Source organism: Podarcis pityusensis (assembly GCF_964106645.2).
Source record: "Podarcis pityusensis genome assembly, chromosome: 3".
In the NCBI taxonomy this organism is placed as follows: domain Eukaryota; kingdom Metazoa; phylum Chordata; class Lepidosauria; order Squamata; family Lacertidae; genus Podarcis; species Podarcis pityusensis.
Window position 1 is genome coordinate 66,915,651 of NC_138026.1, and position 13,609 is coordinate 66,929,259.

General features: G+C 39.5%; 1 protein-coding gene across 2 annotated transcripts in view; it reads right to left on the minus strand.

Moving 5' to 3' along the window:
* The window catches only part of SYNE1 (spectrin repeat containing nuclear envelope protein 1), a 281,513-nt gene that overhangs the window by 118,572 nt on the left and 149,332 nt on the right, over positions 1–13,609 (minus strand). For both annotated transcript variants that reach the window (XM_080998321.1, XM_080998318.1), the window contains 9 exons: positions 13,136–13,282; positions 11,844–11,969; positions 10,553–10,729; positions 8,473–8,738; positions 4,917–7,077; positions 2,813–3,150; positions 1,926–2,070; positions 1,538–1,756; positions 105–367 (listed from right to left, as the gene is read on the minus strand). In XM_080998321.1, the coding sequence (XP_080854447.1) occupies positions 105–367; positions 1,538–1,756; positions 1,926–2,070; positions 2,813–3,150; positions 4,917–7,077; positions 8,473–8,738; positions 10,553–10,729; positions 11,844–11,969; positions 13,136–13,282 (3,842 nt within the window). The remainder of the gene's footprint in view (positions 1–104; positions 368–1,537; positions 1,757–1,925; positions 2,071–2,812; positions 3,151–4,916; positions 7,078–8,472; positions 8,739–10,552; positions 10,730–11,843; positions 11,970–13,135; positions 13,283–13,609) is intronic.

A 13,609-nucleotide genomic window follows, 5' to 3' on the forward strand; every position in this document is an offset into this window, starting at 1 on the left:
TTGTACAGTTTAAACTGTTATATTCAAAAGTGAGAAATTCACAGAATATATACAATTATGGATCATAGCCAATATTTACAGTTTAAAATAGTGTTTTTTCTTACTTCTGGCATCTGTCTTGCATTGCTTTGATTTCTTGCATGATAGGCATTTGCTCTTGGGAACCAGAAGCTATTTCTATGTCCCGAAGCATGCTAAAAGCCTGTTGCTTCAGCAGACCCAGAGATGACAATTGTTGTTCAAGTTCCAGAATGAAATTACTGTGATAATCCAGAAGATCCACAAGTTCATTCTTTGAGGCCTTTTCTACTGAACTTTCTGGTAAGCGATCTTGCAACTGATCAAGAGTTTCTGTTGCTTTTTTCATCTAAAGATGAGATTTTAAAAAACCACACACAATAAAAAACATTTCCTTAAACTCATCAGTCATAATAATTTACAACCATTTTAAAGGCTCTGAATTGCTTCCCCATATATTTTGCAGTTGTTTATAATTAAGCTTTCACATAATAGTAATATTTTTTAAAATAGTTTGCTACTCACAATTGTACTTCTGTAATTAGGTTATAGTATGTTTGATTTTGTTAATAACATGCTTACTAAAACGTGTCTTATAAGCACCGCTGGACACAAACTTAAGATCTAAGTAGCACTGCTATCTATTAAAAACTAACTGACCAATCCCGTCGGTCCTGCCCCCCTAACAAAAATCCTGGCTATGCCCATGTGGTGCAGGGAGCCAGTCAGTTTCATTGCTGGGCTCCCAAGGGGAAGAGCTTCTGGGGTGGACCAGAGGGAAGACCACAGGAGTCTAGTCCACTCCAGGAGCATAAAAGGAGGACCCGCCTGGCCTTCTCCATCACTTTCACTGATCTTCCCATGCATTTGTGCTCTCTTTCAGATTGCTGGTTCTTTCCTACTTTCCTACGGCAGAAGAGGCATTGGGCTGGATTCTTAGAAGGCGAAGGAGAGGGGCACCCTGATCCAGCACACAGGAGATCCCCTTAAAGGGTATTGGAGGGCAGATTTCTGTCTTGACGGCACCCCTCATCGGTGGCCAAAGGAGGTTTGCCATAATTGGCTCATGCTGTGATGAGCCTCAGCAATTGTCAACCCCTGCTGTAGAAATATAGCTCATCAATCTGTAGGTAGGCTGGTTGAACACGTGGGTACCCGCCCAATGCCTACACCAAACCTGTTATGTAATCAATAAGTTGTGATCTATTTATCCAACTTAGATTGTGTTCGTCATATTTTATTGCTTGTTTCCGCACCACACACAGCTACCCTGTGCATGGATCCGCAATGTTGATTAGCTTGCTTCATCGCATCACTGTAAGATATGCAGTTGATCCAATGAGAAATTCTTTGTTTTCAGTGAAACTGATCTTCTTAAGTGGTATTTATTTCCACGTATATGTAAAATATTCTTTTCCTATAACTCTTCATTTTAATATTTGAATATTGACATTGCAAATGCAAAATATACTTGCACAGAATGACTAATAGTGAATAAGAGATACCAAATAAGACATACCTTATTGTTAAATACATTCCATTTCTGCATTGATTCTTCCAAAATCCTCTCCTGGTCTTGGGCAACACTTCGGAGCCTTGTCCACCGCTGCCAAACGGTTGTCATGGACCTACTTATGGTTGCCTTGCTGGCATCGTTGCCTATTTTCTCTAGGCGGCATGCCTTCTCCTCCAATGATGTGACCTTCCCATGAAAAGAGTTCACTACAGACACCAGTGACTGAGGAAGCAAAGAGAATGTTTTTTCGTATCTTATGCTAAATTTTTAAAAATTATTTTCTTATCTTATGCTTCATTAAGTGTGTAGCATAGCTGAAACAGATTGTGTTAAATTAAGGACTGTGGTTTCAGTGGAGAAAATATGACCTGACATAATTCAGAAGCTTTACCTTGTGTGATATTAATTTTTCTTCTGCTTCAAGACTGGAAGTTGCTTTAGCTACGGAAAATTCAGATAATTTCTTCTCCGATTCATTCATCAGGTCAATAACTTGCTGCCTTGCCACTTGATACTCCTGCCACTCAGAAGCACAACTTGAAAAGAAATCAAACAGTGGAACTTAATTCTGAGTAGGCAATGGCATGTATAGTTATTTGAAATCAATGGCAATTAAAACCCGCAGTGCTTAACTTTGGCTGGATTGCACTGTAAATGTTTTATAAAATAACCATAGCAAGGCAATGGCAAAATACTGATAGTAAATATGAATGATGTGGAACACGGTCTTTTAATTGCATTTAATTCATTCAAGTTATGATGCACCAAAAAACAAACAAGCATACTACTCTTTTTTGAGAAACAGCCCCTTGAAATTTATTTATTTATTTAAAAATACTCTAAACCGTGTAGTATATAACAACTCTAAAGCAACATACACAGAGACACAAATGGGGCTCAGATCCATAGAAAAGTGGTTCAACCCTAGGAGTCAGCAAGAGAACTAGCAACGGAGGTAGATGCTTGCCCAGCTCATTGATATCTTTATGGGAACTGCTCCAGAAGCCAGGAGAAGATGGGTATGTCTCTGAACCTGCTTTTACTGGTTCAAAATGTTGACTGCAGGGCTAATCTGAAAGTGGGGAGCGTACATCACCATCAGCACCCTGGCAGAAAAAAAAATCTACCTTTTTACAAGCCAACAACAGAAGTCATGGATTTATCCTCCCATTTCCCCACAGCTGCCTTTCTGAAAAGAGGACAGCAACTATCTTGTCATTTTGTGTGACAACCATCTGCTAGACATATTATCTGACATTTCAAAAACTGAAAATGTACCTTTGCAGTTGTACTTTCTGGGCTTGTGCTTCTTGTTCTGATTCCACGCCTTTCTCTTCTAAAGCCTTCACATTCTGCTCCAGCTCCTCTTTTCCTGTGGCTTGAATAAAGGGCTCCATGTTGGCCACAAGGGTCCGCAGTTCTCCCAAATGCACACGGAATTGCTTTTCAGTGCTAAAAAAATCTATATGGTTCTTTAGATTTTCCTCCGAGTTCTCCATATCGAGGCCATTTCGTGCCAACTGTAGCAGTTCCTGGGCGTCTTCAAGCCAGTCACTAGCAGTCTGGGAAACCTGGTAGTATCTTTGGCACAGGCTATATAATTTATTCAATTTATCCTGAAAACAAACAAATTAAAATGACATGTATGGTCATTAAGAAAAAACACCACTTATATAACATATATAATTAGGGAGGCTGTGATAACCAGCAGGTTTGATTTAACACAGTTCTGCTAAAATGAACAGCGATGTTGAATCCACCTTCTGTCCAATCTATCTGGAAACCGTACTGGAGTTTAAGAGCAGGTATGACTAATGCAAAATACATGCCTTGTTGAATACAACAGATAACACCTGCATTTAGAAGTGCATTCAAGTGTACATATACATAATTTGTACTCCGAAAAGTGTTACTAGAGACACTGAAGGGTTTCTATTAAGTTCCAAGATCATGGAGTGGGAAACTCAATCAAAATAAAGGGACAGCTTTCCCACATTCCTGCACAAAATATCTGCATTAGAATTGTCTTACTATTGCTCATTACCGTATTTTATGCGACAGATTTCCCCTCTTCCACAAACTCTATTAAAGGGAGCTTCTCTTAGTAAAAGACACTGATGATGCCCAAGAAGCAAAGTTATGATCCTACAAACATATTTACCATGGAGCAAGTCCTACATGCCTCATGTTTATGGCCAGACTATTAGTAGAGTGCATTATGCTCATGTCCACAGCGTGAGGCAGTTCAGACTAAAAGGAGAGACTAAGTCTCTATGCAGGGATGGATTAATCCATTGCTGGATTTTTAACATTAATGGTCACAAATTGCTCAGCTGAGCGTTCATTTTCTTAGGTGAAGTATATTAAAAATCCGAACAGAACAACTGTGCAACAGGGCAGGCTGGATGTCTTATCTCTTAAGTATAGAAGCCGATGTGCTATATAAAATTAGTTTTGATCTGATCAAAGACTGCAATTTTAAAAGTAGGAGAATTTTTTTCAAATGTAAATAAAGTGGAAGTATACAAAAATAAACATTACTTCCCATCTTACTGTAGGTTTTGTTTCATTTTGAAAAATAAAAATTTCATTTTATGGTTTATTATTGTTTCTATTTTAAATTAGATACATACTTGGGCACCAAAATCTTTTAAGTGATTAGGGCCTTGCCTCTATGGTCTCAGGAGCTGTGGACCAAAAAACCTTTGGTGTATAATAACAACTTTTGTTATTTTTTAATTGGCATTTACATTGCATTTGCTGTTTAAGGTTCTGTTGGCCAGGTTCTCTGGTAGTCCTAAACCAGGAGTGTAGGCACCTGGAACAAAACACAGCCACTTCACTCCTCCTCTGATTCTACTGATCTAACCAGATCTAAGCCATGGTTTGTCTTGCTCCAGAAAAACCATGAGATATACACAAAATTTGATGTTCTGAGTAGAAGCACCAGGAGTCCGCATTCAGATATGATGCTAAGCCAAACCATGTCTTATATGGTGATAGCACAGCAGTATGAGCAGGACAAGAGCAAAGTGGCTACTTTTTTTGCTTCAAATCATAATGATGGTGATGATGTATTTATACTACACCCACTCTGGGTGGCTTCCAACGAAATATTAAAATACAATAATTCATTAAATATTAAAAGCTTCCCTAAATAGGGCTGCCCACATCCTTGCTTGTTCACGCATCACCAGAGTTTGGCTAAGAATTAAGAGCAAACTGAGCCAATGACAGCCATACTACCAGCATGAAATCTAAAACTGGCTTCAGCAGGTTAACCCTGGTTATTATGCCATACTGATCATTCTAATACAAATCTTTAATTCTTTGTCTTCTTAATGTTGGGGAAAAAAATTAAAGGAATGCAAGATTCACTGACCTGCCGCTTGTGTATTGCTTCTTTCACTTCACCATCAAGTTCAGAGAGTTCAGCAAGACTATTTTCCAAGTCAGCAGGTATCAGTTCTTTGGCCTTTGTGTATTTCTCCTTTTCTTTACTGCTTAGTGCTCCCATTATCCTTAGGCTGGACTGAACTTCTTCCTGCTGAATCTGAACTTTACGAATCTCTTCCTGGATAATGTTCAGCTTTAATTCAATACTCAGTTGATCATTCAGTTCTGCCTTAACATGCCTCAGCCAATCAAGGGAGCGACAGATTTCAGTTTGGAAATCTATGCTTTGCACCAGTCTGTTTTCACACTCTATCACAGTATCACCAATGGCAGTTTGCAACATCTTCAACATCTCCTGCCAAGTTCGCACCTGATGATTTGCTCCTTCATGCACAGATGGGTCAAGCTGGGAGGAAAGCATCTCAAGATGTTCAGCTATGCGTTTCAAAAGGATCCCAGCATCCTGCAGACTACCAGCCAAGGAATGGTACATTTTCAGTTTTTCCTCTGCTGGGAGTGTTTGTTCATTAACTTTTGCTTGTTCTTCTTTTACAGAATTTAGCTGCATCTCAAGTTGCTTACACATTTCTTCATGTTCTTGATAGGCTTCTATCATATCTTCCAACTGGTTTACTTTCTGTTCTATTTGCCTTTTTAGTTTGTGATACAAGGTGGTAAGCAGTAGCATCTCCTCTGGCAGCCATGGTTGCCCAGTGCTCCGAAATGCTTCCTTCTTCTGGTTTAATTCATCAACAGCAGCACCAAGGTTTATGACTTCAGCCAGGATGCTTCTGTAATCTTGCTGGAGTGACACAGCTTCTTTGGCTAAGAGGGTAAAAGGGGCCTTATGTAGGCTCACTAGTTGATCTTCCAATTCAGACAGAGCCTTTGTTGTCAATTCAATTAATGATGCATATTCATTACGGGCCAAGATTGCTTCTTGGACTTTACAGTATTTGTCCTTAGCCAGAGCAACAATCACACTAAATTGTTGAGGCAAGGCATTCAGCTTTTCATCAAGATAAGAACGATCCATTTCATTGAGTGATGGTAAGATTTCCTGGCCATCCCTTTGCAATGTCAACAGAAGATTTTCATATTCAGAGCACTGCTCAAGAATTTGATGATACTTTGCTAGTTGGGTATAAAGTTCAGAATTGCTGTTCATTAAATTGATCTCTGGGAATGACACAATATCAGACTGCTTAAGCCAGTGGCATAATTTATCCAAATCTTCCTTGAAATATTTTCTAGAAACCATATGTTTCTCCAGTTCTATTAGTCGTTGGCTACATTTTTGCAAAATAGTGTCATACATGTTCTGTAGCTCTTGCAGTTTCTCTAACACTTCAGCCTTCTCTTGCTCTGTTGTTTCCTTCATTAATGTCCTCCCTTGAGACCACAGGGCAGATATTTCACTCTGGTAGGCCTTAAGGCTGGCTTGTGTACTCTTACAAACCCGGATCTGTTTGCTTACATCTTCTGGTAGCAAACAAATATGCTCATAGAACATTACCTTTTTCTCATGTTGTTGGATGTGATTCATTGCTTGAAAGGCTGCCAGGAGGAATTGAGTCCTTTCAGATAATGCCTTATTCAGGTGCTTTCTCCTCTGACCAACCAAATCGCTAAGGCAATCCACATGATTTTCAGCATCTGATAGGCATTTCTGGAGCACCTGTCTTTCATTAAGCCCCAAATTAGTCATCACCCTACTGGCATCCTTTGTAAGTGCTTTCAAAACAAGTTGTTTGGCTTCCACTTCACTGCAAATGGTGAGATGATCCATGAGGAAGTTCTGAGCCAGCTCAGGTGGTGGACTGTGTTTGAGAGCTTCAGAGATGCTAGGTTGCTGCTCTTCTGCCCATTCCATTAATTCCTGAAGTTTAGTCTGCACCATACTCAGCTCTTCTAATGTGGTGACAGACAGTTGAATTTTCCTCTTGATAAGGTCCTCTAGCTGGATCCAGCGCTGCTCAAAGTGTCCAGTCTGCTCTTTTACTAACTCTCTGTCATCCAGATTTAGATGTTCTGTTATTTTCTGCTTCTGATCCTTCAAGTCTTCAAGAGCAAATCGTCTCTCCTGCAGAGCCAATGCTAGCTTTTTCAAAGCCTCTAGATGGGTAGTGGTACTTTCAGCATCCGATCTGTTAAAAACAAGTAAATTAAGAGCACAACTCAATATAAACAATAGCACAGGCATTGGGTGGGGGGAAGAGGTGTTCAAGCAATGTGAAAATCTGAAGCATTCTTTTCATTCCCTAAGGGCATTAGAGATTTAAAAATCATATGTAAAGCAATCATTGCGGAACACACTGCCACTGCAAAGTTCTGTATAGCTGGAGATGTCACTAGAGTGCATAGGTCTTTGCCTCCAAATATGAACCCCAAGATAAGCATTGCAGGCCCCCATGTTCTTCTGTTGGGTTATAGACCAAATATGTCATCTCCTCTCATCCATCCAGTCACCCACCCACCCACCAATCTACCTGCTCACCTTGGCACCTGCTTAGCCTGCTGCTGCTCTGGCAATGGTGGGAGGAAGAAATGCCAGTATCTTTCTTGCTCCTCCTCCCTTGCTCTACCTGGCTCTGCTACAGCAGCAAGACAAGTGCAGATACCACTCTGAATTGCAGTTATGGGGACTGGAACTTTATAAATAGGTGGAAGGTGGGCTGGAGAGAGGAAGACTGAAGATATGCAGATGAAGATATTTTTAATATACATCTCAAAAAGGCTTCAAAAGGTCATGCTTTTCTGAGAGTTCTCTATGAAACCTTGTAAAAACTGAACTTACAAGGTGAGCTTGAAGAGGAGTTCACCCATCTTGGTACGCTATCCTTTCAATCATTTCAGCAAACCTTTGAGGCATACTGTTAACTTAAAAGCATCTACACACACTGCCAGCTCTTCAATCTAAAATATGCCAATATCTCCTATGACTGTAACATTGCCCTAACCCTATTGTGTCCACAAGCAGTGCAAGCATGTGTTTAGACTTGCTCACTCTTGACTTGCTCATTCTCTTCTTCCATTTTCATAGTTGGTCCTGAAGGAGACAGGGACTTATGGAGGCATTATTAACATGAGTGTGGAGGACATGTGTGGAGGCTGTAGGAGGGCTGATGCTCAGTATTAGAGCACATTCTTTGCATGAATGAAGTCCTAGGCCCAATCTTTATCGTATTCAGTGAAAAAGATCCTAGGGTATCAGGCCTAGCAAAAGTCTTTATCTAAGCCCTTGGAGAGCTACTTCCAATTAGCACAGACAATACTGAACTAAATGGACCAAAAGAGCTCAATATAGACAAATTTTCTATTCATTACAATTTGCCTTCTAGAGGAAAACCCTACCAATGTGGCTTCCAAAAGAACAAGAGCAACATTTACAACAGAATAGATTTAAAACCAGAAAAGCATAATGGCAATTCCAAATATTCATGTGAGTATAGTTCTATAGTCTAATGAAAAGTGGTCACCTTAGCAATGCCTGTATCAAAGAAGTGTTACAGATTTTCTTGACTCAACCCACAAGTTCCTACCTTGCCAAGTTGTCCCATTCTTGTGTAAACTTTTCCAAAAAGACTTCTACTACGTTTAGGCGGTCATGATAGTCCTTTGTCCTCTGAAGATCTTCCTCCCTGTGTAGGAGCACATTACTTGTTTGAAGGCAAAGGTCCAACCAATGGTTGCTCAAGCGTCCTACTTCCTTGTGCTCTGGTGACTCCTGTCCTTGGGTTAGTTTGCTCACCTTTTCAGTCACAGCCGTCAAAGCTGTCTGTTTAGACTGCAGCTTCTGACTGAACTCCTGTATGAGGAGATACAAAAAGGAAAATAGTAATGAATTAACAACCTGAGAACTAAATGAGAATGTATAATGCATTCTATTTAGGCTGTATCACAAAAACTTATAGAAGACAGATCATTATTCTTCTGTTTCATGAGATGTCAAGATTTCTGTTTTGACAATTCATGGGGAATAAAGAAGTAAGAGCTTTTTCAAATGGCAAATCTTCCTTCCAGATTCAGAAAGAAAGTTGACAGAGGATCCAACAGCTCCCTTTCCCTCTTCCTTACACCCTTAGAAGGAGAACTCTCTCTTCCTTGTCCTGTTTTCTGTATAATGTCCCATGAAGAAGGCAAATTGAGCCTTAGGTTGGAAAGCCTTAGGTAGAAATTCCAATACAGTGGTACCTCGGGTTAAGTACTTAATTCGTTCCAGAGGTCCGTTCTTAACCTGAAACTGTTTTTAACCTGAAGCACCACTTTAGCTAATGGGGCCTCCTGCTGCTGCTGCGCTGCCACCGTGCGATTTCTGTTCTCATCCTGAAGCAAAGTTCTTAACCCGAGGTACTATTTCTGGTTTAGTGGAGTCTGTAACCTGAAGCGTATGTAACCTGAAGCGTATGTAACCCGAGGTACCACTGTAGCTCCTTTTTTAGAGGCAAACTATATGCTATATGCAAATGTATGTAACAAGACTACTGACAGTCTTTTTCTTTAAAATAATCTGCTCCGGTGAGGGTTTGGGGCACCCAGACCCTCTTTCCCTGCTTAGTGTTTATTTGCTCCAAAATACTCCTTGAGCAGCTTTCCCACTGGATTCTCACAGAGCAGAGCAAACACAGCTTTGGAATCGCATGGGTAGAAAAGATGCTTAGGGTAGTTGATTTGGAGCAGGGAAGAAGCATGGAGCAGGGAAGAAGTGAGGAAAATGTTATGCACTCTCTTCCCATCAATTCTCTGTTCTAAATGCCCCTTCCCTGAGGCTACTTTTCTTTTTTTAAAAAAACAATGACTCTTGCTCTTTAAAAATGTAGGATTAAATTTACTACAGTTTTCCATTATGGGTTACATACAGCAAATTCCATGTTAGAAATATGTGCAGAGGAGCTATATAGTCACACAGGCTAGCTCTGTCCTTCAGCACTGCTGTGTCCCATCATCTTACTCTTCCAATGAACGTCCACTTCATGTTGATCAGAAAGGGTTCCCCTGGATACAGATGATTTGGGTCTCTCTTCAAATGTAGGAGCTGTGAGGAGAACTTTTTCTGATCAATATGAAATGGTTGTTTATAAGTGACAGCAGCATATGGCAAAGGTAGCAGGCAGGACCGGTCCATGCCGTCCCACAGCTTCCTTCATGTTATGTGGAGTGGATCACGTGTACTCCCTTAATGTACTTTATCAACCTGGCATTTGGAGATAACCTGGAGACTGTTTTACCCATGCGTAAGCATAGAATGTATTTTGAAAACTCGGCCACTACCTACTTCTCTAAAATAACTAATCAATTTCAGAGGAAGATAACTTTATTTTGCCAGCTGAAGGTAGTTGTCTACCAAACCTAAGTGGCCTATATCAGTTTCCTGGATTATGGTTGATTTTTCAGAAATGAAGCCAACTGTATAACTCAAAAGGGCATTCATCTTCCAGCTCTAACATACCGTGGCATAAACACATAAAGTGCCACTCCTGCCCACATTCTTTCTGCATACCTGCACTTCTTCCAGAGAAATATATAACAGTCAAACAGTGTCAAGTATATGCAAACATAAAAATAAAAAAACACCTGTTAGCTACAGATTTCTCTTTTATTTGAATGGAAGCTGCCCCTTACCTTCACCTGCAACACCATATTCTGAGCAATGTTTATTTCCAGCTCTGCCCCTCGCCTCTTCATATTCTGCAGTTGCTGATCTGCATCCTGAAAACATATCCAAAGCTCTGCCTTCATTTGCTTTATTTCCTCCCAGCCCTGAGCAAGGTACTGTGAGTTCATTATCCGATCTTCAATCTGAAAAATATGTGGGAGGGTAGCAGGAACATTTTAATGCAATTCTTTATGGGCTGTCTTAAGATGTACACTACCTCTTTATGTAGGGCAGACTCTTGCGATAGATTTACAGCAGGGGGTGGGGATGGGCCACAGAGATAGAGGATAAAGGAAGCTTGCATAAGTCTCTAGGATCCAGAATGACTTAACCCTGTGAAATTTCAAAACCAATATGACCATAGCATGGGGAACACTCCACTCATTAAATAATTTTATTAAAATTAAGGATAGAAACGGATAACACTGACAGAACTTTAAAGTTTCGCTTTGCATCTTTTACCTCTCTTTCTAGAGGCTTTGAAAACATTGTCAGCAGTACCGGTTTGTTTGGACTATAGTTTATAGATGCCCTGGATTTGTATTATTTTGTTTTCTGGGAAGAAGAGTCAATCTGAATGTTTACAGGTGGTACAGGTCATTGCTGAACAGTTTTTGTGTATAATTTATTTGTCAACAATAAATATTCTATGTACTATGAGCAAAATTTCTTATTGTGGAAATATCATTCAGAACATTTTTTAAAAACAACAACAACCCAATTTGTTTGCACTGTATAAATGCATGTGCATAAATGAACGCATTTGTTATACTTTAAAGTTAATATGGCTGCTCTGTCATAGGACTGAGAATTTAATAATGAAATGGAAAAGTCAATGTATCCATTAGGATTCCTACTCCTAATGTGCAACTGCAATTGCAGTTTTGTTGCATGGTGGATTTCAGCCTCAGAAAATATTAGAATCTTTTATGTAGCAGCAATGAAGAAAGCTTAAATATGCAAACTCACTCTGAAATGCTGCAATACTCTGCAGTAAAATAAAGGCCTGACTTCTTAAAATAATACTGATATATTTTAAACGTTGCTAGTCTATTTATTTACCTGCTATAAAGATATACCACTTATTGTTTTCTAGGTATTACGGCATCAGTTGGTATGCTATTGATGCATATCTTTCAGATGCAAATTGAAATAGCTTCTTCAAACTGCTATTACCTAATATGACCCTTGTGACACAGTAAGACAATTGCACCTCTAAGAAGGATTAGAGGAGGTCTGCCACAGTTTATCCCATACCGTTTGCTTTGTCAGCTGGATGTCTGTTGCTGTATTTTTCACTGTGCTGTCTGATAAATCACACATAGAGCACAAAAGATCCAAATAGGTACTTGCTTGCTCCTGCAGGGCTCTGAAATGCTTAACCTAAAAAGAATAAGAAAAGTTTTTCATGAGAACATATTTTCACATTTCACCAAGAAAGCTTTCATTTATGCAATAGTCTGATGAACTGAAAACAGGAGAGAATCATCATGGTTATTTTTGTTACAAACTATTCAGAAAGGTGTATAAATAATAAATAACAAAGATGCAACACATCAACAAAGCATGCAATTATCCATCCACTTGTCAACTTGTTTCACTATATTAATGCATGCTAATATTTAAGTTTATATTTAACATTTCCCAAAAAAACAAAGTATCTGTTAGGCTACTTGAGATCTGACTGAAAGCTATGTCCAGACAAACTGACTTCATAAAACAAAAACAGGACAAGATTCTGGTTCTTGGAGAATTAACAATATGGGATTGGCTGTCTAGACCAACTAATTACTGTCCATCTGAACAGATTCATCACTGTCTGGCTTCTAATTTCTTAATCCAGCCTAGTCTTAATAATATTACAACCTCAAGTAGCAGCTTTTCAAGGGCATGCTCTGCAAGATATATACTCCTTCATGAACGGAATATACTTAATTTTTTTAAGTAGCGTTACAATTTGGGGGTGATAAATCTTATTGAGGACACAGCTAGAATTCCTCATTCTGGATCCAACATGCCGAACACTTACATAAGATTTTCCAATGGCTCAAGATACGTTTGAGAAATCTGGAGAATAATAAGTAGATATAGGATTGTATCTTAAAGCCGCTCCAAAATGCACATTTGGACTTTAAAGTCTTTAGGGACTTTTTGCATACAGATGCAAAGTATATCTTTTGAACACTAAAAACATTTATTTGAAATTCACGCCACGATGATACAGAAAGGTGTTACCAAACAATTTCTGCTGGAGATAGCCAAACGTGTTGAACAGCGTTTGGAATACAGGGTACAGTTCTGGCTGCCTCAACTCAACCTGGGAGGGTTAAAGGACCTGGGGGAGGATAGCATCAAAGCATGCCCCTAGCTCAGGTGGGGGCCCTGCCTGGCCAGAACCCCTCCCCCAGTTGCCAAGTGTGATACTGGATGCTTAGCCCACACCAGGGTCCTGCACAACTCAACTCTGTTTAATTATGCACACATTTGGATTCAGCCATTTTGGTAAATACTCTATTTTGATCAAATGTTTCAATATGGATTGTTCTTACCTGCTTAACAGCATCTGCCATGCTGAAAGGCGGACGAGGATTTGGCTTTAACTCTGGCCGAACAGCAGAGAGCCAAACTTTACATTGCTGAAGTGTGTCTTGATGGTTAACATGTTTCTGGAGTTCATGCTCCAAACTCTGGTACACCTACAAAAAAAGCATGAATAAGTTGCCTAATATTTCTGATGTCATTATTGAAGATAAAACTTTTCCCAAGTTGACAGGCTGGCAGTAAACTGCTAATTTTACATATAAAACACCTAAAAACCTTTTGCTAATTGGCCGTATGGAAATGCTGCAAATAAGTAAAGAGACAGAAGACTCCTAACATACATATAGTCTATATTAGCATTATAGATATTACTGTAGTTTTCCGAAATGAGTTTCTAATGACCTGTGTTCCAAAATGAGTTTCCAATTCAACTCTTAGATGAGATTTCTTCCATTTTCCTCCATCTGTAATTATGTTCAGTT